General features: G+C 42.4%; 1 protein-coding gene across 1 annotated transcript in view; it reads left to right on the forward strand.

The window, feature by feature from the left end:
• Positions 1 to 1,337: 1,337 nt before the first annotated feature.
• Positions 1,338 to 25,207, forward strand: part of stt3b (STT3 oligosaccharyltransferase complex catalytic subunit B) — a 68,032-nt gene continuing 44,162 nt past the window's right edge. The window contains exon 1 of the mRNA XM_053446062.1: positions 1,338 to 1,875. Within this exon, the coding sequence (XP_053302037.1) occupies positions 1,610 to 1,875 (266 nt within the window). The 5' untranslated portion in view covers positions 1,338 to 1,609. The remainder of the gene's footprint in view (positions 1,876 to 25,207) is intronic.

Consider the following 25,207-nt stretch of genomic DNA (forward strand, 5'->3'; position numbering starts at 1 on the left):
TCTTGGAGGTCAGTGATTGAACTATATTGCTGTGTGTGCAGAGACAGGCTCCTCTGATTGTGCAAAGCTCCAGGGGTTACCTCAGAGCAGCTTGTGCGATTTACATAAAGCATTATGTGCAACAAATCCGAGTGAGAGTGACTTCAGGATACATTTGTTTCCTAATATGAAGCAGTAGAGAAGAGAAATGCTGGACTACTTTTCTTCCTCCTTAGGGACTGAATCATATCTCAGATAAATCAATAACGCTCCCTGCCACTGTCTCGCGGTTATAGGAAAAAGTGCAGGAGCAAAATGAATGCATGCAATCAATCAAAAACCAAGAAAAACTTTGAAGACTCGTTATAAATGTACGAAAAAGAGAAAGGCATCTTATTCTGACACTGGCTTTCAAGGTTTTGGAAAGGAGAAGGGGTGAGTTGTGAAAAGCACATCCCAAGTTTAAGCGGATGATGAATGCTGTGCTCTTGTTTTCGCTGGGGGACGTAATAATGATGAAACACATCAATCTTTATTACCACACCAGCACCCAGTCCAGAACAACCAAGGGCACCATAACAGAAAATATTGCACTCCCAGATCGCATCTCTACTGCGGCCCAGAGAGCTGAATGCGCATGCAAATAGAAAATGAATTCGACGACACATGCACTGCAAGAACTCACAACACATGCAAATACAGTAAGGCGATGCAAATTGTTGCATCACCACTGACAAGTAGCAGACTTCAGTAACTTCACAAAGCATTGACCTACAGCCCGGTTCATCACTTTTTCCATTGTCGTTTTTTGCAATCTGCAACATGTTTCTGTATTTGCGTGCATCGGGACTTTTTCACAGCCTCGTTTTGTCGAATTGATGATGATGTTTATTGAGTTTGCACGTGATTTTTGATCATTTGCATGTGTTTTTCTTGAATTGCAGTGCATTTAGCTCAGTCGGCCTCCGTACATCAACCTTCACAGAGCCTCCTGGAGCTTCTAGCTTCAAAAGGGGGAAACCAGCTTCTTCTTTGAATCTTTGACCATAACACTGTCTTTGTTATTCTCTTTGAAAATATAAGTAATTCAACTCAACGCAGACAACTTCAAGTTGAGCAATAACTGCTGAGCATGACTCCACTTCACACACAACGGGGGGAGGTTCCTTATCTCAATCAGGAACAGCCACAGATACTTGGTCCGTTTCGATTGGCGGGCTTGTCCGTCTTTCGTCTGGGTGCATGGTTCCGATTGGCTGAGACACGCAAAGCCCCGCCTTCTCGTACCTGTCGGCGCGCGAGTGGTCGAGAGCGCTTCCTGACGCGTCGCCCAACCCCAGAAGTCCCGCCCCCTTTCCGCCGGTTCAGTCGTGAAGCAGATTGACTGTTGCGGGCTCGATGTGGCGCATGAGCGTGCGTGACGGGACGTAACGGCGATCGCTCGGTGGAACCAAACTGAATTCAAACCCCGCAAACTCGGTTGCGTGTGACCAGCGGGCCTCGGTAGCTCGGTTACCGGAGGAGAGCGGGATCGACGTCGGGGGAGTTTACGGCAGCACGGACCGGGAGCGTGGCAGCAGGAGGGACTCAAGAGCCTGAAAAAAAAAAGAAGCCGTCACCGCGCGCAGAAATGGCGGAGCACCACGCAGCCAGCGACGGGAAACACAAAGCGTCCGCCAACGCCGGGGGCTCGCTGCACGGGAACAGCCGAGTCGTGGCCGCACCGGCGGGCGGAGCACCGGGCAAGGGAGGCCTGTCCATTGGACTGGCACAGCCGGCCGGGTGGCAGTCCCTGCTCTCGTTCAGCATTCTCTTCCTGGCCTGCCTGGCGGGATTCAGCTCCAGACTTTTCGCCGTGATCCGGTTCGAGAGCATCATCCACGAGTTTGACCCATGGTAAGCTAGCTAACGTCCGGCCAGGCCCCGGGTGGCTTCCCCCCCCGCCGGTCTCAGCCGCTCGCAGAGGGGCTGAGCTCCGAGTGGCCCCCGGGCGGTGTCGGGTTTCTTCTTTCTTGTTTTATTTATTTAAAATTAAAGATAATTCAAATGAAACCCACAGTTTTTATTTGACTCGGTAGAAGTCGGCACCACAATGGAGGCTGTTTTGTGCACATACGTGTTCCCGGCGTTCGCTAATAGCTCCTCATGCGGAACAGTTTTCTCCACAATGAACAACGGCTTCTCTCATCGGGACGATCCGGGTGGACATGGGGGGTTGCCGGCCCTGACGTGGTCGCTACGCCGGGGCTGGACCCTGACAGTTTCAAATCACGCCGCTAGCTCGTGCGCTTTTCGCTTCAGCCTCCATTCAAGTTTATAGAATAAAAGACATGTGGTGCACTTCCATCCGCAGACGCAACTTTTCTTTTAGGGGTTTTGCTGGGAAAACGTGCGTGAACAAGCAGGTGGAGCGAGTTTAAAAAAAGTGAATTAAATGTTTTTCAATGCGTTAATTATTCCATTTTTTAAATATGCATTGATGTGTTTCTGAGATGAATGCACAAACGCCGCCGGTGCTCCTCCCACCAGCAGCAGGCTGTTTGTAACCCGGAAGCCATCTGATCCGGTCTGGTGTGTCTGTCATCACAATGCAGGATTATTCCGCTTTGTAACAGTGTCACATGGGCCCACGAGTGTGTGTGTGTGGTTGTGTCTTGGTGAAATGAAGGCACTGTCACTCCCCTCGCAGATCCCATGCACATGCACACTCCTGTGGCGTGCAACCAAACAGCATTGGCTGAGGCATTCCTTTATTAATCTTCAAGGGCAGGTGCTCCGTCTTGCTCAGGGTGACATTCACCTTTTTTCAATTATGTTGATAACTTGATTGCATTGTGTAGCCAGGGGCCAGGGAGCGGGGTTAGGAGAGGTTTAGGTGAACCTGGTCCCGCTCCAAGGCTGACATTTGCATGAGGGTTGTAACCTCAGCACCGATAATGAGCACTTCCACGTGTCACACGCTTGTTAGGAATTTTGCTCTTTCTTTACAGCCCGGCTATATCCGATTTTAATAATCCATGGTGGCCTCACACTTGGTACATGCACCGTGTTACCTGTGGTATTTTGTCCCGCTTCACAGTCGCATTAGGAGATGTGTTGCTGCGGTGTAAAGCTATAAAGTGGGCATCAGTTTCCACAGATACAAAGCAAGAACTGCAGAGCTCTTCGGCAATGTGTCAAAGCAGAGGCATTCTTTGATATATAAAAAAAAAAGGGGGGGGGGGAAAGCCCTCACAGCAATGAGTGGTCTGCATCTGTTCTCCAGCATTTTCCTCTTGGTCCCTGAAAACAAAGCCATGCTTGAATGGAGCCTTCTGTTGCAGGCTTAAATGTGCAACATGGAGAAATCCAGTCACCAAGTGCCTCCTTTTTTTTTAAATGAGAGAAAACCCATCTTGCAACAATCACCCCCCCTCCCCTTAGCCATCCCTTTGACCCCGCGTGTAATCCTGATCAGCTCGCTGAGAACCGTTGGCCTACATTATTTTGCGATAGTTAGCACTCTGGGGCATTCTTCGGTGTGTATGTCAGCACCAGTGCGAGATCAACACTTAAACCTGCCCCCGGAGATTGGTGTTTTGGCCCCCCGAATACTAAACGGGCCATTATTCAAATCTGTGTTCTCCCGTTTTGATAGATTCTGTTGACTCCAAGAAATGAGCCGTTATCTCTCGAAAAACGTGTTTTTCCGTGATTACGCTGCACAATGTATTATTGCTTCCTCACATTTTCGACTGTGAGGAACAAGAATGCGTATTCTACAACTGCAGGCACATGATTGGAAGTGGCCGTCACTCCCAGACACGCATGATTAGTGCCGTTGTCGTCTGAATGCTTGGATGCTGTTAGTGATTTTCCTCTGCGCAGAGCTCCAAATTATCTACAGTTAACCATTACATTAAACAAGCTGGCAATTTGAGGAGATTTGATTTACAAGCACCGAAATAACAAGCTTATTCTGCAGTATGCAAACACCACAAGCCATACTGATCATGCAGGCGAGTCCCTGATATGATGTGTCTGTTATCTGGCCACGCTCATTCTGGTTTCCTGGTATTTAATTGTTTTAAAACCAGGCAGGCTTTAGTTGCTTCTTTTTCTCTATTTCATTCATCGAAAATAATGAAATTCAAAAATTGTGTCCTGTGCTTTTCACTTTCGTAAACCAACTCCATATTAATGCTCAGTCTTCTGCAGGCAAAGAGTCAGTGGCTGCTTGCTAGACTTTGCCTTGTGGGGGTTTAACTTCCCATGTGTGCAGGTACAAATATACACCCCCCTTTTTGAAGTAATTGTATTATCTGCTACTGCTGCCCCTCAGAAGAGTGATATTTGTTCCTGCTCTGTGTGTTGGCTTTTATACAAATTCTTTGTCCGGTTTATTGAGTTAGCCGCAGGAAAATTGAATTAGACTGGAAGCTGTATGGTGAAGGTTCCATGGTAGCCGTTGAGTTATTTTCCACCTTGGCTATGTCGGGGAACCATTCAGTCCATTCTGACAGTAGAAGTGGGGGGGGGAGAAGAAGCATCTCTTGCAGGCAAATAATGAGCTGGATACTCTGGTCTAGCAGGACAGACATATACATTCACACTCACTAGACTTTCCCCTCAGCCTGTCAGCATCACGACTGCTGCTTCTTGCATGACCGGAGCTGTGCTCGAGGTCTAGATGGATGCCTCTTCTGTGTCATACAGGACGTTAGCCTTTGGTAGCCAAGTCCATTAAAACTGACATACAGGGTTCTTCATAACTTTATGACACTTAGATTCGGCTGCTAAGAGTTCAATCCCGGCTCTTTATGGAGAAATGCTATGCAGACAGTTTTTGACCACATTTTGCTCTCCTGTATGGACGAGCTAGCTTCTCAGTCCTCTGCCGACAGAGGAGGGCTCTTATCTTCAGATTTTACACACGCACACAAAACATCCCTCTCTAGCTCTTCCTTCATTTCTGTTTATAAAGACCAAACAAAGTATGTGTGCAGAGCTAATCAATGCACTGCACAGTCGTCTGCATTGATCTAAATTATGATTTTCCATTTACTATTGCTGTTGTAGAAAGAATAATTTGGTTATAGTCAAAATTGTATTAAATTATAATCTTGTTCTAAATTAATTATGTTTTATGCTAACTTAATAAGGTTCACGCATCAAGGTGCACGGAAATCCTAACCAGTAAATGTCTAATTTATGTAGAGTTCTTTTAAACTGCTCCATTAACCACCGCTCCAGAACCCAGACAGCAGCTGAGAGTTGAGTTGATAATCAATAAGTACAGACAATCCTCATTTATTATGTGGGAATACCAAAAAGTTTCGGGTCACAATGACTTAGAACTTTTGTTTCGTGTTTGCTGTTCCATATTAGAGCTGCTTGGGTTCATCCTACCATCAGTGGAAAGTGCCTAACCTGTTCTGAAACTATCGTCTTTCTTTCTGTTCCTCGGCTAATCCTGCCTGTGTGCTCTCTCACCTGCCTCTCATTGGGTTTTTGGCTAAATTTGGATGCACAGGTTTGAAAATGTTTGAGGCAACAACACAAACTTAATCAATCTAGTGAGATTAAACACCTACAATGTCAATGGTTCCACAGAGTTCTTCCAACTCCACTAACATCCCTTTGATAACCGCGCACACAGGATGCGGTAGTGTTTTTAGCTACAAAAACTTGTTAAGTGCTGTGAAAATGAGATTGCCCCACAAGTGATGTTACCAGCTCAGCTTTTCTTCGTAAAGCCAGCAGCATTAGTGTGGTTTGCAGCTTTTTTTTGTGCATTCACTCTCTCTCTCACACACACACACACACACACACACACACACACACACACACACACACACACACACACACACACACACACACACACACACACATCCTGTTTTTGCTCTCCTGTCTTTGTCACACACTAAAAACATGACATCTAGCTGAAAGTAGATTAGGCCATCCCAGTAGCAGATGCTGGCACAGCAGCACTGTAGCCAGAGCAGTAGTGTGGGAAAATGGAGAATAAGTCGTGATTGATCTTCCTACCAGACACTTGGTACCAGACACCGACTGACTGTCCAACAGCTTATGAAATATTCAGTGTGGATACAGTGTCCAGTTACCTGCAGCACGAAACCTTTTGGTGTGCTCCCTTCGTTGGTCATTACTATATACAGGTTTCCTAGACCAGTATTGGTCAATGTTTAATAGATTGGAGTGACCACAGCAACTTATTATCCATTTCACAGCATACTTCAGTGCCAAAGCCAATGACTGTTTTGGCTCATGCTCTGTTGTCTCCACTAAAGCCTCACAGTTCAGGCCCTCGTGCACTGGAGTCATAACACAACATGTAGCGGACATAAGAAAACCAAACATCCCCATTTTTACCCCCTCCTTTGCAGAACTGTTTTATTTTTTGGTTTCTCACCAGTCAGAGGGCTTGATGTCAAGCCCCTGATGATTAAGTGCTATTTCCCAGACCGGGCCTCCCAGCGGACTAGTGTCAGTCATAGCAGGGGAGTCTGTGGATCCGAGGTGTGCTGCATGTGTGAGAGGCGGATCTGTTCCAGAGCACCTGGGGCATGTGTGGATGAGCTGCTTCTGACGGGAAGAAGCATCCGGCATGACAAAGCCACTGGCTATCACAATGAAAGGCACACAAACACATTAATTCCAGATTTGGTTGGCTGTTGTTTGTTCTACAGAAGTCTGGGTTTACAGTGAGTTATAATAATTGTGCTAATTATTCAAAACATGACAAAGATAACGATTTATCTCCCATAACTGTTATTGCCAGCTTAAATTCATTTCTTCCTTTCTTATTACCCTCGATTCTGAGGTTATTCTCTTTGTTGTGCAAACATTTGTGTTTTCAGGTTTTTGCATGCTTTTCTGGGATGCTGTCCAGGACAGTAACAAAAGGCATCCTACAGTTTAGAGAACAGCACTGGTCGAAGCTGAATTGAGGTAGGAAATGGCCTGGTTTTCAGGTCCCAATTTGCCTGTCATCCAGTTTGGTGGAGGCCAATGGAAAAAATTACCACCTAACAATAGTTATTTTCAGCAGCATTGAGACTACCTTAATGGTAGCCCAATTTGTTAGCATGATGAATTACCTCTGCTGCACATCCTCAGCGATATTAGTGTGCTGACTATCAACATAAAAGCGTCACAGGATGTTTGGAGCCAGTTTAGTGTTTAAACTTAACATTTAATTACGTGGGGTGGGAGAGGCTTAGCCTAGCTCGCTGTTTGCATTAGATTCAGCACGTTGCTGCCATGGCTATTATTCATTGCAAATTACATTGAGTCTGTCCTCTGCCCTACCTTTCTTAACGACAGTCCTGTATCTGGTGTTGGCAGTCCTTCACTAATGAGCTTTTAAGAGCAATGTCCTCTGACAGCTACGACCTGTATATTACAACTATTTTCTCTTTATCGAATTTTAAAGAGTGTGATTTTATGCTCGTACAAATTTCAGATATGAAGCAATGTCCACATGTCCTCACTCCCCCGCTATGCTCACTTTCCATGTTAATGATAAACAGCAACACATCAGAAGTTAAAGCTAATGCGGCTATGTTAACTTCTTTGTTGCAGAAGAAGCGACGCCCCATTTATCCAGGAACACAAATAGTAATACAGCAGGTTGTTCACAGATCAATTCTATGTGTGAGTGGTTAGAAAAGGGTTAAGGGCTGGCGCTGGGTTTGGCCAGCCGGTCCCCGCTGCTAAAGAAATCCTTAGGGAAACACTGATGTTTCCCCCCCTGTCTTTGTCAGTAGGATCACGCAAAAACTACTGCAACAGATTTCCATGAATCTTTATGGAAGGATGGGATGTGGGCAAGAGAACCAATTAAAATTTGAACCCCAAAAATGTAAATTATGCTCCAACTGCCATAGATTTAGTACTTATCTGCTTCTTAAGTGTAATTATGATTTGAATACTTGTATTTGACAAACACTGAGTAGAGCATTGATGTCGAAATGTGAGCCCACATGACATGGCATAGTTGTCTTTCATAACGTTATTTCCGAGGTTATTTTGAGGAAGACAAGTCTTGCTCTGATGAAGGGATTATCTGAGTACTTTTATCGTGCTACAGTTGTTACAAGGTTAAATCTAATAATGCTAACCATATAATTCGATATTTGCACCAAAGGCAGTCTTTACCTCTGCAAAGGAGGTTATGCTTTCATTACCATTTGTCTGTCTGTCAAAAGGATTACTCAACAGATTATTCTATAACATTTTGTGGAGGGGTGGGGCACGACCCATGGATGAACCTGGATAAAGGGGCAGATCCAGGAATACTTTTTTTCTTTTTAACTTGGCAGGATAGGGCGTTTTTTAAAAAGGCCTTATTTTGATCAGTTTGTCTTGTTTTGTGAAGACCCTGATAGGTCTAACGGTCTAAGTAGCGTTTTTCCTTCACTGTATCCATAACTGGAACTGATGTTGTGGGTGTGGAACCATAAACAAACCTGGATAACAAAGTGTTCCCAGTATATTCATCTGCAGAAAATGCTACAGGAACAACTGGTCTAACTTCATGCACACAGACTGGCACATCAGTATTTGTGAGGCAGCGTGGGGATGTGTGGCTGATGCAGCTTTTGTCTCGCAGTTTGTTCTGCGTTGTCATGGGCACTTTGATGTGATTGTTGTTCCATGACCGCCCAGCCTGCAGAACCCATCCGCCCAGGGACAAGCAGGAGGAGCGGTGTTTGCGCTAAACAAATGCAAGGCTGTAATTGACGTCGCTCCTTTCAAGCTTTCTATAGCGGTATTTATGTACATCAGTAGTAGAACTGGTCGGCAGGCGGCCCCCGTGCTTTGAATTTACTTAGTTCCACCACCAAGCAGAGCCAACATCAAAATGAACAAGTTTAACAATTAATATTAACCATTGTTTACAGGATATGCTCTGAATTAGATTTGTTCATATTGGGCTGCAAAGTGGGGGTTTGTATTCCTTCTAGATGAGACCGAACAACATAAGACCCACAGGTGCAGATGATGCATGTGCAGAGACAAACCTAAAGTAGGGCTTATCCTGAGGGTAAACAAGATGTAGTTGCATATGAAAATAGCTATATGCTTGTTATGGCCCTCATGTGACTTTGTCTGTGGTTACTGTAGATTACTGTTGGTTTTACAGTTCTTGAATATTGGCTCTGTCTCGCCTTATCCCCCTCCAGCTCCCCTCTACGTTAGCTTTGAAGTAGTCCTCGATGCCCTCTGGATGGAAGGCACAGGTTGGTGGGGTGGAAGTGGGGCAGAAGGAACAGAAATCATATCAAACATCCCTGTCCTCTTACTGATAGGAGTCAGCATGCAACTCTGTGGGCGAGCGCACCTGTATACAGAGAGGAGAAAGAAAGGAGTGAGAGAAACCGGTAGGATGGTAGGAGGCGTGAAGGAGGAGAAGAAATGAATGCCTGCCAGACATCCAATCTGAGGAAGGTTTTGGTGGTGGAGCCAAAGAGGATTTGATTGTTCAGAAAACTGCTTCATCAGTGTGTGTGTGCGCATGTACATGCTTGATGTTTTTGTTTTAATGCAGAAGATAGTTTTTTTTAATTTATTATTGTTATTTTGTCAGCCTATGCCTCAGGTTAAATTGAATGTCTTCTGTAGTTGATAGATTACTTACAGCAGAGCCAATTTAATAAGATCAGCTGCTTAAAGCATCTCTAAAGCTTTACTGAATACTTCAAATAGCTCAATGCAGCTTACTCTTGAGTAATTTTTTCTCCTTCCAATTTAATCCCTCCAATGTTTTGCGAAAAGTCCCTAGAAACTCCCTGTTTAGCATCAGCAGCAAACCAAGGTAGATGGCTAAGAGCGGGCTTAATCAAATAAATCCCAAAGTAGTGGTTATTATGAAGGTTAGGTATTTGTAGCAGCCCCGTGGTGTTTGTGTGCTCTAGCCAGTGAGCCGTTAATGTGTTATATTAAGTCTTCACTGCAAGTTTTACATTGAGAATTGTCTGCTTATTTCTGTGTGTTGTGCCCATTGGCTGGATCTCTGCTCGGATGATTGGCTTGCTGTCAGTTTGAAGCCTTTCAAAGGCCTTTTGTGCTGTTGTCATTTAGATTATTCCGTCTTCATTGGAGGTATTTTATTCCGCTTCCTATTTTCGAGGTAAGATTTCTGTTAGCCTATTGCATATGTTCGTATCGTATGCATTTGAATCTGTTATTTAGTTTTCAGATTCTCATACGAGACTGACTCGTGATTGGTCGAGTGCATGGATCGGTGGCACAGGTCAAAGTGCAAGATGGTCGCACCTTTATCTAGGATATTTCGGCCTCTTTTTTTACTACAGGAGGATTTGGAGACCGTTCTTCCATCTTTATATAAAGTCTATTGTTTGACCATTTCTTTTTAAATATAAGAAATGAATACTGATTTTATCCTTGATTAGATGAGTTGGTTTGGTTTTGTTTTTAAAACAATGTGTCCAGATTATCACATCTTTCCATTTTGGCAAAACCTAGTCATGTTCCCCAAATTCAAATGTGTCCATTGTTCAAATGTTTTTGTCTTGATGGTCCTCCTCGTCAACCCATTGAGAGGGGGATTACTTAATTGTCGCAGCCTGGGCACTGGCAGGCCCACCTGGTGTGACATTACGAAGCATTATGGTCTGAGGCTACAGCTTTGTATCAGGCCGCCAGAATGGATGACAGCCAGGAAAGGACACCACGGCCCAGGGTGGCTTTCTGTTGTTGCAGGGCACAGCTGAGTGGAGGAGTTGTTGAGGGGGGGACTCAATGTCATCGACCTGCAGAGCCGGAGAGCTACTGCAGATCTCCAGCTCTACCCCCCCACCTTCTTAGACTTACGCATGTGCATATATATATTTCAATGTAGTAATTTGTTATATATAATTGTAATACAACTAAGCCTTGATAGAGTTTGGTTGTCCTGGTTTTCCAAGCAAGTCAAACTGATGGTATATGCGTATGTCTAAAACGTTGGCTGGGGGATTCGAGCATGCGTACTTCTGGAACGGCGGGGGCTCTGAAGAGGGATGTTGCTCGGCGGAGTGGGTGGAAGAAGAGTCTGGGCAGAGGATGGGAAATGACAGCTGGACGAATGGAGTGGTGTCAAGCGGGACAAAATGACAGCTGGAATAGGTTGCCAGTGTGTGAGTGGCAGAGAAAGACGAGCCTGTCAAGAGGCTGTCATATCATTGTGGTTATCGAGCAGAGCAGCTGGCAGATAGTTTGGGCGAGCAGCACCAGATATAAAGCAAGGTAGAGCTCGGTCCACGGCAAAGACTGAAGTGGGCCTGATGTAAGACCACACTAGAGATTGGTAGATCATATTACATGCAGGTTGCAAGTATCTGGTCCTACAGTTGCTCTTGCACATTTCCTTTCACAAAATTGTTTTCGCTTAGTTGTTTTTTACTGCCCTCTAAAACCAAGGATAGCTTTGGATCACTATGTGGCAAAGGTGACATTTCTGCTGAAAAGGGGTGGAGTGGAGGGAAACTGAGATTAAAAGTAGTCATCTGAAACCAATTAATTAAGAAAGTTAAAAGTCCTTAAAAATCCATTATAGACATTAAATATCCTGTGAGAGAGGTTTGAACCCCTGCAAGGATAGAGCCATAGGTCATTAACATCTCCCTGCCAGTCACAGTGAAAGCGGGTATAATATATTGTAAGAGCTTGCTGAGAACATGTTCCTTCATGGAAACTGTGGGCATTGTTGGCATGCATCTAACCTGCTGCTATAAAAAGTCAAAGGAGTGCTTTGAGAACAGCATGAGTCATTGTGGCTCCAGGCAAACCGCAGCAGGCATCAGTGCAATTGCTGACCATTAGATAAACAGTTTGTTGTTCGGCCTTAAGACATTTCCAATTTTAAAATGCAACCCTTTCAAATTCCAGTGACAGATATAGGCTTATCACGGAATCCTTGCAACCTTGTGCAACCTTGTTGCACTGATGAATAAAGTAACGTTGTCTAGTTTATAGAGGCCGAATAAGATTGGTAATTCCCTCTGTCTTTTGCCATCTACAAAAAACTCCTCCGCTGCATCAACAGGTCGGTTTTATTTGCCAATTTAAGCAAATTTCAGATAGTATCTGTTTTAAGAGTTAAATTTACAGTAAATATTTAATATTTTATAATAGTTTTCTCTTCCCACATTACATTTCTACAGAAACAACCAATCTGCCCCCTCACTTTACCCTTTTAACATCCCTCCACCCGATCCAGCCAAGTCTTCCGAACAGATTCTCTAAAATAATTAAAAAAAACGACCCCCCGAACTCTTCAATTTAATGTGTCCTTGACATACTAAGCAACACAGGAGTAGAAGAGCTTTTCCTTCCGAAAAATGCTAATCATTGTCCCAAATGCTGCAGTCCCCCATGTCTGCTGTGGTCGCTCGGCTTTTTCCCACCACAGGATGTACTGACCCACTTCATTTTGAGCTTTAGTCTTTTTTTACCACCGATTCGCTGGAAACTTGCTGTCATCCTCAAAAGCTTTTGGTCTCATTGTTCACTTTTCTGCCAAGCTGATTTTGCTCAGTAGGGAAGAAGAAACCCAATGAGTCCTGGACTGTGTAGTTACTGAGTCAGAGCAGAGTCAGCTGCCATATGGACATCATGTCGATGCCAACATCTCCTTCACAGGCCTCACATCTTCTGGTTTTGTCAGGAGAAAACATGGGGACGATGCAGTGTCTTGTATGTTGTTCATATAACATTTGGTGTGTATAAACATGGATTTCTTAATGCATAATCATAATGCATGCTGCTAAATTATGGGCTGCATCTAGATGCCCTGAACAAATGTAAAACAATCAAATTTTATTCAATAGCCCATATTCACAAAACGTCTCATACGGCTTTACAAGATTCAACATTCTCTGTCCTTAACCCTGAACTAGAGTAAAGGAAGAAATGCCCCCCCAAAAAAGAAAGTATAACTTAGAATTAGCTTTTGATCAAAGCAAAAGAGGGATATTTTACATATACACATATACTTATATTTCTATGGTTTTCATTTTTGCTTTTTTAATCAAGCACAAAATTTGATTGACTTCCTTCTTTTTGGACCCATTTTCCAAAGATTTTTTCGTGTGATGTAAGAGAACAGCAGGAATACTGAGAGGAATCCAGATGAGATTTTCTGCTGTGTAAGAAATAGTAAAGAGGCTTGTCTGGGCTTGGCTGACTACCATGTGTTCTAGGCCACTGCTGCCAAGTCCTTGTAAAATTGAATGATAAAATAATCATAGGGTCTTAAGGCTGCACTTCTTCTTTCTTCCTTGTTGAATAATTTTTACGTAACAATATGTTAGATTTGCTCCACCTCTTAATGGATTCACCATGAAAAGGTCTCTGGGATTAACCAGTTTGCTTCATTTGAGATGATTGATGATTTTCGGGAAGTGTCCTTTTGTCTTTTAGTGCATAACCTATAAAGTTACTTCTGGCTCTTTGTAAATGTCTGGCATTAATAAAATACAGCCAGTTGTTAATTTTCTGGATTTGTCTTGACCCTCAACTAACCTGCTCAGTGTGATGTCACTGCTTGGAAATATAATAAATTATCAACTCTGTATACATGTTTTAAGTTATAGATCTTCAATAGGTCTATTCACTTATTTTACTTTTGTCTTTTTGATGTGTTTCTCTTTGTGACTATCACTGCATTCCTGCCTCCCCCGTCCTGGTTCCTTTTTGTATTTGACAGTAAAATCAAAGCCTGTGAAGTTAAAGTGGGGCTGTGATGGTGCGATCTTCTCTCTGAGAGGTTTTCATGTCAACCTGCGACCTTCAAAGCTTGTTTCCTTTTGAGCAGATACTCTCTAGTTAGCAAGATCAAGGAGGAAAGTTCTTACACTTGAGCAATTAATCCAGCTCTGGTGATGACATCTCTCCGTTAAAAATGCTCCCAAAGCTTCATTGGAATATATGAAGGAGATCATTAGGCACTTGATATGATTTCACTCAGGAGAGCTAAGTGACCCCCGACTTTGACATTTCCCTTTCAATGTAGTTGCAGCAATTTGGACGATTACTGTGGTCATTAGGATTTCATTTACCACGACTGCTTATCTCGACCTTGAAAGATACTTTTCGATTCAAGTGGCAGTCTGACTGAGATACTATTCTGTCACTCGGTTTTTTTATTTGCCACTTTCTTTGTTTTTTTATGGGTCCCTGTTCTCTCCCCCTGAGTGTGTCTTTGTAACTTAGCAAGCAAGTCTTGTTCTCAATATGTGATCCAACTCCCAGCCGGCCCTCCCTGCAGCCAAGAGTTTCATTTCAAAGCGAGATGAACTTGTATAACTCTGTCACCTGTCATCCTACTTTTCTTAAAAGTCACACAAACTTGGACCCTTCCATTGGTCTAGAAAATTATACTGTTATAAACCTCAGTGTATCATGAGAAGCACTGTTGTTTATATGGTTTATGTGCATGTTCTGCTGACTTTGATTGGTTGCTTACCCCCTGCTGTCAGTGTGCCGGCAAGGTTGTCAAAGAATATAATTTTTTTACTAAGCTCTAACTGTTACCGTCTGGTCACATTTGAAGTAATTTCCCATTTGATTTGGCTGCCAAAATCCATCCATGTTTCTCTTCATCAGGTCTTTAAGGCTATTTTGCTTTGAAAAGGGCAACGTGAACTGTTTTTTCTAAACCTTTTGGTGTTGTTGAATATTTTAGAATGTAGAATCTGTTTTGTGGAGAAATAATAATTTGTTTTTGGCTGTTTTTAGTTGATGCTTTTACTTATTATTCACCTTTATCTAGAGCTGCCCTGTTACCACATGTTGTTGAAGACACAAAGTATAAGTACTTCTACCTCTTCATTGATAAAATGAAGATAGCGTTTAAGATTTCTGACATTAGCACAAAGCTCGACTCTTTGCAGGGATGTAGGGTCTGTGACATTAGTGATGCTGTTTGCATCATTCACTTGCAAAGGGAAATCAACGGGTCTGTTCCCTCTTCTGCATTTCTGGGCTGCAGTTCAATCAGGAATCTTGGGCTGACAGAGTCGTCTGTCTCTTTCTCCTGTTCCATCACATACTCTCATCATTGAAAATACACACTACTGCAGCTAGAGCTGGCATAATGTCATTACAACACTCCTAGCGAAGGCTGGGGCCTTTTTAGACAAAAGCTGATTTTGGCTGCAAATGAAACGTAGTCCCATCTCTCAGGCTCCCTGTAATAGGGTGCTGGATCTCTTTCCCCCTCTGGCTGGGATTTGGAGATTTGCTACCCAGACAAGAGAGCGGGCGGAAGCCTTTGGTCTCATTCACTACTCCGAATCTGCTGGGAGTTGGTGAGAGAGTGTGGAGTTTATATCCAGGATGAGTTCATTGTTGTCCTATGTATTCTCTTTGCCTGGAGCCCCGTTTTCTACTAAGATGCTATCACTGCGCATTTCACACAGATACATTATCTGACTGCTTGTGCTGCTTGATTTTTATCTTTGCTGAAGTTTCAAAGTCAGATCAGGGCAGCTGTGTGTTTTCAGTTAGGAACTAATGATTCGATTTTTGTTGGTGGGGCTGTTGTAGACACCATGCTCATACCAGAGCAGCGCTGACCATGAACATCTTTGAAATCCTTAATGAGGAGGCTATGTTGTTCTAACACATTTTTTCAGATGTTTATTTTGGTGATAACCAGAGGCTGCAACATCTTGACAGTAATAAAACACTGGATGTTTTCATTGTGTTTCATGTTTGTGGAAAAAGAACATGTATCCACATTACAGTAACTTGGAAAGGTACTGCGTTCAGAGGATGTGGAAAAGGTTTCTCAGTCTCAGCTCTTCTCCAGGGTGACTGAAATAGGTCATGCAGCTGTTTTAGTTGGCACCACATGTCAAAAGTTCCACAAAATTGTTACTTGGACTAACAGTGACTCAGCTTGGGAAATAAGATCTTTCTGCTCAGTCTCAACCACAGAACAGAACTCATCCCTGTGCTGAGATGCATTTGGGATGCCTCGACCTAAATGATGCGCAGCAGGGCATGCAGCTAGAGTATTCTCCATTTAGCCACAAGCAAATCTTCCTCCTGAAGCCCTTAAGCGTGCAAGCTCTACCATATCTGGGGTTACATTCAATTGGAGGAATGACAAATGGCTAATTGTGTTTCCTCTACTGGAAATTACCAGTCATTTTGTACAACACCCCTCTGAACAAAGCAATGTCCTCTTCCCTCAGTACATTTATGCATTCAGAGTCACAGTTATAACAAAGTTGCTTTTCCGTGTTTTACAAGTTTGAGAAGCCCCCCCGTTGATGTCTGTATCCGGCATGGCTGCTCATTAGATTGCGTGGATCATTAAGGACTGCTACATCAAATAAGTTCTCTCAGGGCTGCGTGCACTGGGCTCATGTTGCCTATATTGTCTATGTTCATTTTAGCTTCTACAAAGAAGATCTGCTCGTCAGTGGATCTCTGATTGTAGAGTTCATTAGCAATTAATATTGTAATTGAATCTAATATGATGACATTTGTTTTTAGAATGCGTAACAGCGCCTGTAACTGTTTTCCAATCCATCCAAGGAACTGAGTAAAGCCTTTTAAATCGCTTGTTTACACTCTTGATTCACTGAACTACTGAAGATCTTTGTTAACATCTTTTGTCATCGTTAACAATGCATTCCCTCACATTAGTTCAGTCATTCAAGCCCTTACACAAGCTCACTATGCAGAGGACATTTGTGCAGTCTGTCATTAAAATGGCGTCTCTAGTAATAGTCCAAACAAAGGCTGTCCCCTCGTCTAAAGATCAAGTTCCAATGTAGTTTTAATGACTTTTCACTTCAAAATTGGATAAACTTACAAAATAGATCAGGAAATGCACTTCCCTTTGATCGAGGTCTCCTCTGTATGCCCCTCTCAGTCGTTGATTCTACACCAGTTCATGGCAGTGCCCTGTATATCAGCAGGGCACCTTCAAGTCTCCCAGGCATCTTTTGCTATTCAAAGAGCTGTGTTCTTCCCTTCCCTCGAAAGTTCATTGTGAATTAACCAGTTACAGCAAAAGATCTACATTTTCATGCAAAAGCAGCTTATACCCCAGGCTAGTTAGTAAGTAGGATAGATACAGTAGTTCGCACAGACTTCATATACTTGCTCTCCCTGTGCACTGAAGAGGCTGGAAGATGTGGGAATGTATAGTTCCTCAAAGAGTCCCCTGTGGAAGAATGAAACATTGCATTGTCACCACTCTAGAGAAAAGGGAGAGTGGGAAAGCAAAGCACTCTGCTCTGTTATCTTTCATTATCTCACAGCTATAGAATATGAAATGGCAGTGGCAGCAATGTGTTTGGAAATAATGATGGTGGGACCACAGTGGTACGTACATAAGACAGTGTATAATTACTCAGCCCTGGCAGTAAATCTTGACCCCTCAGGATTTCTGTAACCAGAGTGACAAACCCATTCATGCAGATACGGCAGCTTTGGGGCTCCAGTAACTTGTGTTATGATGTAGGTGCAAGTGTCCTAATGATTGCCAAGTTTGCAGTGAGGGGTTGTGTAAAGTGTTTAGTATCTTCCTGACTGGAGTGTTATTGAGCGTCCTGAACTGATGTTTAACCCAATGAGACGTAAATGTCTTACTGGCTTTTTTCTACTGTCTCCTAATGACTCTCCAACTCATAGCAAAGGTATTATGCGCAAAGGCAGAGCAATAATAACCTTTTGTCCTGGGGAATCAGTTGCATGTAGACGGTGTAATTGTCTGCAGCTGTGTTCTTTTTTGTTTTATCTTCCAGCTTCGCCCTTTAGTGCAGAAGGTGGATGTTTGGCTGAAGAGAAGAGGATTTTAAAGCTGTGGGCCGCTGCCCTGTGTTTATCCGCACTACAGGATTTTAAGCATGGACCCTCACGGGGGGAGTTTGATATGTGTTAGATTCTGGCTCTTAAGCTTTGATGTTGAATCATTCACATTTGAAGCATAAGAAGATTTTGAGGGCAAACATGAGTAAATCATCCCGAGTTGTCCATGTGTGCTAATTTCCTCCCATCTTGTGAATAGTTTAACCTAAAAGCATTTTTTTCTAAATCATAATGAAACATGGGACATTATTTCTTTTGAAAGTGCCTTCAATAGAGATTTCAGCCTGTATTGATTAGCCATGTAATTATTGCTGCTTTTGTGGCTGTGTTTGTGATATCGAATTGATTAGCCGCTCGTTATGAAAAGTAGGCTCCTTGCACGCCAGTAATTACTCCAATTTTCTGGGATTCATTGCTGCCTGCTGTTGATGCCTAGCTTTCCCAGTGCCTTCCCTATTTTCGTTGGATGGTAACAGTGGGTTTTTGATAAAAGAGAAGCCTCTGCCCCAGTGGACTCTTTTGCTAAATGTAGAATTGGCATGCCTTTCATCCATTCCCTTTGATTCACGAGCTGCAGTTTGAATTTCAGTGACTTGAGCTTTTGGGAACGTCACATTTCTCATCCCCTCCTTACCTTTTTAAATTGCTTGAGAGTATAAATCTTTAGTTGCCGTTGAATCCCTCTTGTGTCAAAGACGTTTAACATTATTCTAAATCCGGCATTGTGCAAAGCTTTGTCACCTGAAGGCCCGGCTTGGAAAAATGCACTTGAAGAAAACTTATTGAGACAAGTCTAAATTTCCTTAACACTTACTGTACAAGCCATTTAAACACAGTGACTGTAAAACTGTTTCTGGATTATTGGGAGCTGAAGAAAGAAGTGAATAAAACATAATAGGAACTCAAATTTGTTATTACGACTTCATTTTTAATTTTTTAAGAAAGCTTTTTTTTTAACATGTTTTGAGGTAATGATGAGTGAAGACATGGCAGACTCAAAGTGGATTATCATTACCTCTATTGTGTGACACATTAAAACCATATATCTCATTTGTCCTGCTGATTGTGGTGCGCTACTTTAGTTGTAAACCAACTTAGAGATGTGTTATCACCAAGCCGATCAGACTCACTGGACCATAATTCTTAGGTTTTCTCTGTCATTATGTTCCACTCAGGAGTTAGCTGAGGGAGGTGCATCAACCGGTAGTACACTTTGGTTTACAAGACCAGTGTGTTGTTTAATATCAAACTGGTTTGAGTTTAGCCCCACCCAATCCCTGCTTTGTTCACCAGCTATTCACAAACTGGCTGTCTGCTTTCTGGTGCTGAGCAGGTAGTGTACATTGACTTTTTGAAGCTTTTTCAATAACTCACTACTGTGGCTAAAAATAACTCTTATGATAGCAGGGAGAGCGAACCAGAACAGTAAAGTAGCAGTCAGACAGCTAAAACAATGAGCTGAAACTCATTATACAGCTACTTAAAGCTGAGGGGAGCTGCAGACGCGGGCAATAACTCTCTGAAGGTTTCATCACTTGGAGAAACCCCTTTCACACACTCTCATTGCTCTGTCATTTCAAACTACAGCTGCTATAAGTTTCAAGGCTTTTCAAAGCTCACAGACACAAATATATTTCAAGTAGATACTTGTAGTGCCTTTGAGTTATCTCGACTGGTATATATTCTTGATGTACCTGCAGAATTGAATTTAATCTTTTCATTAAAAGTTTGAAATTATTTTCCACATGACTGCTTTGAATATTAAAGTGTTTTCGACCTTTTTAACGTCATTGTCCACTCATGAGTAGATTAAACAGCCTCCAGTATTGACCGTTTCTCCTTTGCTTGTCCCCTACGATCTTTAATTATCCTCAGATATTTAACACTGACCTGTTTCCGTTTGGTCTATCAGAGGTGGGAATCTCTTATTGGCTTTGTAAAATGAACTGCTGGGAGCTTAAAACTTTCCCTAGCTGACTTTTATATATGTTGAAACCAACCCCCCAGTTTGCACATTCCTGTTAGGGATGCTCATCTTTTCGCTTGCGCTTAATCTCGACTGCAAAGATCCATGCTTCTAATTTGCCCTCTGGCATCCTTGTAGCATGCAGCAACTGGCACAGCAGCATCTGTTGCAATTAAAGTCCACACATCAGCTGTCAGACTAACGCTCAGAGCGTTCCTTTGGAGGAGTCGTATAAAAAAATATGGATAACTGCTAGTCTGAAAACAGATTTTTTGCAAATAACAATGATTTATCCCAAAAATAGTAGTCTTTGTGAAATGTTAATGGACTGTCGATCAGTCTTATCTGTAAGGAAAGAGATGACATTTTGTTTTTGTGAGCTATACCAAAGTATTATTATGTATGCTAATTCTTAAGGTGAAAAGTTCAATATCTCGCTGCATGTTGCTGTGTATTTTGAGAGCTCAATATAATATTTGTTATTGTGGAGTGATATTTCAGCTGCTCTTCTGAATCTTCCCCTTCACAAAAGTAGATACAAACGTGACCCAAATGTGTTCCATAAATTAGCCGGCGTAACAGGTAAGGCTGTAGTTTTTATCTTGACAATCCGTTGGAGAGAAGTTCGAATGTGAATGTTTTGCATATTTACCCAACGCTTAGTCCATATTTCTGGTCCTGTCCAAGTTTCATCAGGGATGTTCTTTGGAGATTGGAAGTTAAGCCAATCTCTGTAGGAAATTCAGAGTATTACAGCCCACAGTAGGAGAAGCTTAATCTTGTTAAATAATGTTCAGTTTGCACGGGACTATTTAAGCTATCACAGGAGATGATTCTCTTGTTCGTAGTTTACACTTTTGTTACAAGGGTGTATAATCATTTTATACCTACTATCTTAGTTAAGAAAACTTTCTTCACTGTAAGTACCGTTGGGTTTAACCATTAATGGTTTGAGTTCAGATGCCTCATCCGTAATTACTGATCAGCACTAACCTAGCCTGTAGTTGGTTATTTGTATACCTCACAGTAGCTGCCTCTGTAAAGTGTTACTGGAGACAGGGGGCACAGTTGCTTCGTGGTTTTATCATAGATGGCTTTCCAGTATAAGTACTGATAATCTTAAACTAGCCTTTTAGTGCGAACTCCCCAAGTCTCTGTCTTCTTTGTTTCCACAACAGTATTCTAAGCATGTGTTTTTTTTATAAGCTTTCACAATCATCATACGCTCAGGTTATTTTCAGACAATAGACCCATCTGCCTTTCTCAGTTCTCCTTTGCATACTGAATGACCAAAGAGTAGAGTTCCCTGTGCGATGAATCAAATATACCTTCGTGGGACTTAAGTGCCTGCAATTCTTTTGTAGGGAAAGAGTGGTATATTTTTAGTACAGCCCAGATACATACAAGGACGGAGGGTGGAAATTCTGCCTCTACTGTCTGTACAAAATTCTGTGCCAAATCATCAATTAGATTTTTTTTTTTAATAGTATAAATGACAACTTGTGACTCGAGGGTGGCGCTAGGAGAAAGGTCATGGTATCAACAAAGTAATGAGGAGGAACGATTCACACCAAGCTGTAAAACGAGGCTATTTCTCACATCTTTTTAGATGTCATTCCTATATTGGGAGGAAAAATGTTATGTTGTAGGATGAGGGTCTGTTTCTGTTTGCCTCATTGGAAGCAGTTGACCAGGCACATTCTTTGACATCTTTCTATCATGGTGATCACAGTGAGCACATGCTTTTTTGCCATCACAAATGTCTTTGTTGGGGTTTATTCCGAAATGCAGGAAGCTATCGAGTGTGAAATGACTGTTGCACAAAACCTCCTCTTTAGTTTTTTAATAAACCTCCACTGGCAGCAGACTTTCAGCTTAAGCCACAAGGTTAAAGTTTTATACACATTCATTTAGTCATTTGCTTCAGAACAACTGCAGAGTTGTGCTGCCTCTGTTTAAGCTTCCTTAATTATCACTATCTTAAAAGCCTGCACCTCATCACTCTGGACCTATCACACGATTTTAGTTTACCAGCAGCCAGAAGAGTAATTTCATCAGCTTCTCTAGTCCTGTTTAGCAATGAATGAGCCACTTAAATGATTCCAACAGTTAGACAATGTTTCACATTCTTGCCCTTAGACTCTCCTTGTTTTTTCAAGCTGCTCCTGCTGCATCCATGATCACTGTGCATTCTCAACCCTGTTTGGATGATATATTATTCAATGCTTCTCCTTGTCTGCGTACAGCTTGTGTAAGCATATTGTCCAGCTTGGCTAAGGAAATAGGATAATTTAAGATCGATTGTGCTATTAGACCCACAGGGTATTATTCGTCTCTGCCATTGTGTTAGTTATTACCAAGCTGTTTTCACATAGGTGTGATGAGAGCCTATGTGTCTGCAAAAACATAATTAGGATGTCAATAGCAGTGACTATATGCTCCTGTCTAATGCTGTGAATTAGGAATATGTGGAGCTCATTGGCTGATTGCCATTATAAAACTGTTATTGTACAAAAAGCAGTGTTTCAAAACTGAACAAATATACTAATCCACAGACTAGCAATGTGACACTGAATAAACACAATCACAGAACAGCACCAAGGCATAGACAAGTACCAGACTGTGCTCGATTTCAGAATTGTATAACTGCTTCCAACAGCCTTTTCTATAGCTCGAACTCTTTGTGTGATTCTTTATTTTGACTGTCAAAATCCGGAGGCATTGATGCAAATAAACAATGCTAGTTTATAGCTGTTCCGTGTCTAATGGTCCCAGTTAGAGCTGAAGTAATGTGTATTGAAGTTATTCCCCCCAGGCAAGTCAATATTTATGCCATCATGTCTCTTCACCTCAAGATGCAAAGGCATTTTTCAATTGGTATACATTAGTACACAGGCAGCTGTTTGGCTATTTGCATATTGACACGATGATCTTACACCCCATCTTTGACGTAGAAAACCAAACCATATGTTTGTCTTACTATTGCCAGCTGGTTAATTCTGAAAAGTTAAGATCAGAGGGACATTTTTTTGTACTAGCACTGCAGTAAAGACTAGGGATGTCCCGATACAACTTTTTCACTTCCGATACGATACCGATATTGTAGCCTTGAGTATTGGCCGATACCGATATCAATACGATACGATATAGGCACAAATCATACATATATTTATTCCTTATTTTGTTGTGTGGAATGTTAGAAAAGGCTTGATAAAGTGATGTTACTGTTACTGATGTTGTAGTGATATAACAGAAAACAATAGTCAGCAACAGTAGGTATAGGAAAAACTGACCCATGTATTATTAACCAATTGGTTACATAAATTTTAACCTTCAACATAAGAGTATTACCTCAACAAATCCAATGAAAACAAAATGTTATATTTAAAGTGCAAAATAACCACTGGTTACCAACATCATTATACAATTGAATAGAATAAATTAAATTTTAAAGTGCAAACAATTCAAGTTCACTTCAGTTATTTTTCTACTGTCAGCATATGTTGGAAACAACTGTGGGCAGGGACAAAAACAACAAAAACTATAGGAATAATGTAGCGAGGTTCGAGGTGCTCCATTAAGCGTTTAAACCCGACATTACTCACCACCGACAGGGGCTGGTCATCAAGCACAATAAACTGGGCTATCTTTTCTGTTATGGCCATTGCCTTTTTGCTGTCCCGTGGTAGTTTGTCATAGCCTGGATGCCAGACGAATTTAGCCCCGCCCACAACAGATTTGGTCGGGCAGTTCGGTCTGGGGTCGCTCCATTGGGAAAAAATTATGGCCGGACTGGGCCAATCAGATTGTCAGGGCGGGCTTTATACGATGATTGACAGATGATCAACGGTGACATAATCAACCACGTCACCAAAGTGCCCTCGGGTTGAATTCGTTTTCAACAAACATGCCTGCCGCTGGCGAGCTGAGATGTGTAGATGCTGCCATTGAGTCTGTTTTAGAAGACATCGACAGCGCATTCATTTTGAAAGAGGAACACAGAACGTGGAGGCGACGCCAGAGCACCGCGCTAATCCCTATCGCCCCGGCGCTTGGCTGTTCACAACGGACACTGAAGCGACGCTGAACCGCCGGGCAGCGCTAATAATATCACCCGTTGATCCAGTAGATCGCTGCACGGCTTTGTGCCAGTCACACCGGAGGCTGAAGCACCGCGCTGCGCCAAGGCTGCCTCGCGGTGCTTCAGCCTCCGGTGTGACCGGCACAAAGTTTTAACATGGGAGTGGATGGGAGCCAGCTGTTATTTAAGGCTTGGCGCTGCGCTGAAGCGTCCGGTGTGAACCCGGGTTAGTAAATAACTCACAATGCGTTGCTTAGCATACGTCACATACTACGTTGCTCTGATTGGTTGTAGGTCTATCCAATTGAGCGAAATACTTCCACACAGCCGACATCACTACACCTTGCTGCAGGCACACACGTTGTCGTTGTTGTGATCACGTGGGCTGTGCATGCTGGATCAGAGACGCTCTTCTTCCGCGGCCGGCACCAACGTTAATTAAGGGGCATTACCACCTACTGTGTTTGAGTGTGATCAAACCAGAGTCACCTATTATAGAAGTCCTGTAGCGGTAAATGGACAGCTTATATCGGAGCGCTTATATCGGAGTTTTTAGATTCAGTCCGATAAAATCCGATATTCACTTTTTTGGCTGATATCGGACTGATTTCCGATATCAATATCGGATCGGGACATCCCTAGTAAAGACTGTTCAAAATATATATTTAATCAGTCCAATATTGTGATTGAAATTCCTGTGTTGGTAGTTCTCTTACAATGTTCTCAGTATGTCCTACATAGTACCCATTCATTTTATAAATGTTGCCCCCGTTTTCATTAAATTTGGAATACCCTTGCTGTAAGCGCTGCAGTCCTCTATTTGCTGTCCTTGGGATGCTAGGCAAGGTTATATGACTCTGCTGAGCCACATGATTTCCCTATCCACTGCCTTCGACCTGCTTTTGTCACTGCAGTCACGCTGACCAAATGCTAAGACAGGAACCCCAACAGGCTTCACACTCATCTCCACATGAGCGCAAACTAAGTATTTAAGTATGTAGGCTGAACCCTTTTCTATTGGACTGCATTTAACTTGAAGTAATTCCCTTATAGAGCTTTGTTTCAAGCAGAGTTTAATATATTGCTATGATTAACAAGTATTTTCATTGCCGATTAGTCTCTTGATTAATTGGTTTGTCAGTAAAATGTCAAAAAGTAATAAACGGGTTCCCGCTGTAATTTCCTAAAGGCCAAGATATTATTGTGTATTCAAATTGCTTTATTCAGCGAGCAATGCACAACTTGAATGAATGACAAAGAAAAGCAGTACATGATTTCAGCTGAGACGATGAATCTATAAGCACAACAATTATTTAACATCAAAAACAATTTTCTAAAGATTGGCT

Source organism: Pleuronectes platessa, chromosome 18 (assembly GCF_947347685.1).
Source record: "Pleuronectes platessa chromosome 18, fPlePla1.1, whole genome shotgun sequence".
Taxonomy (NCBI): domain Eukaryota; kingdom Metazoa; phylum Chordata; class Actinopteri; order Pleuronectiformes; family Pleuronectidae; genus Pleuronectes; species Pleuronectes platessa.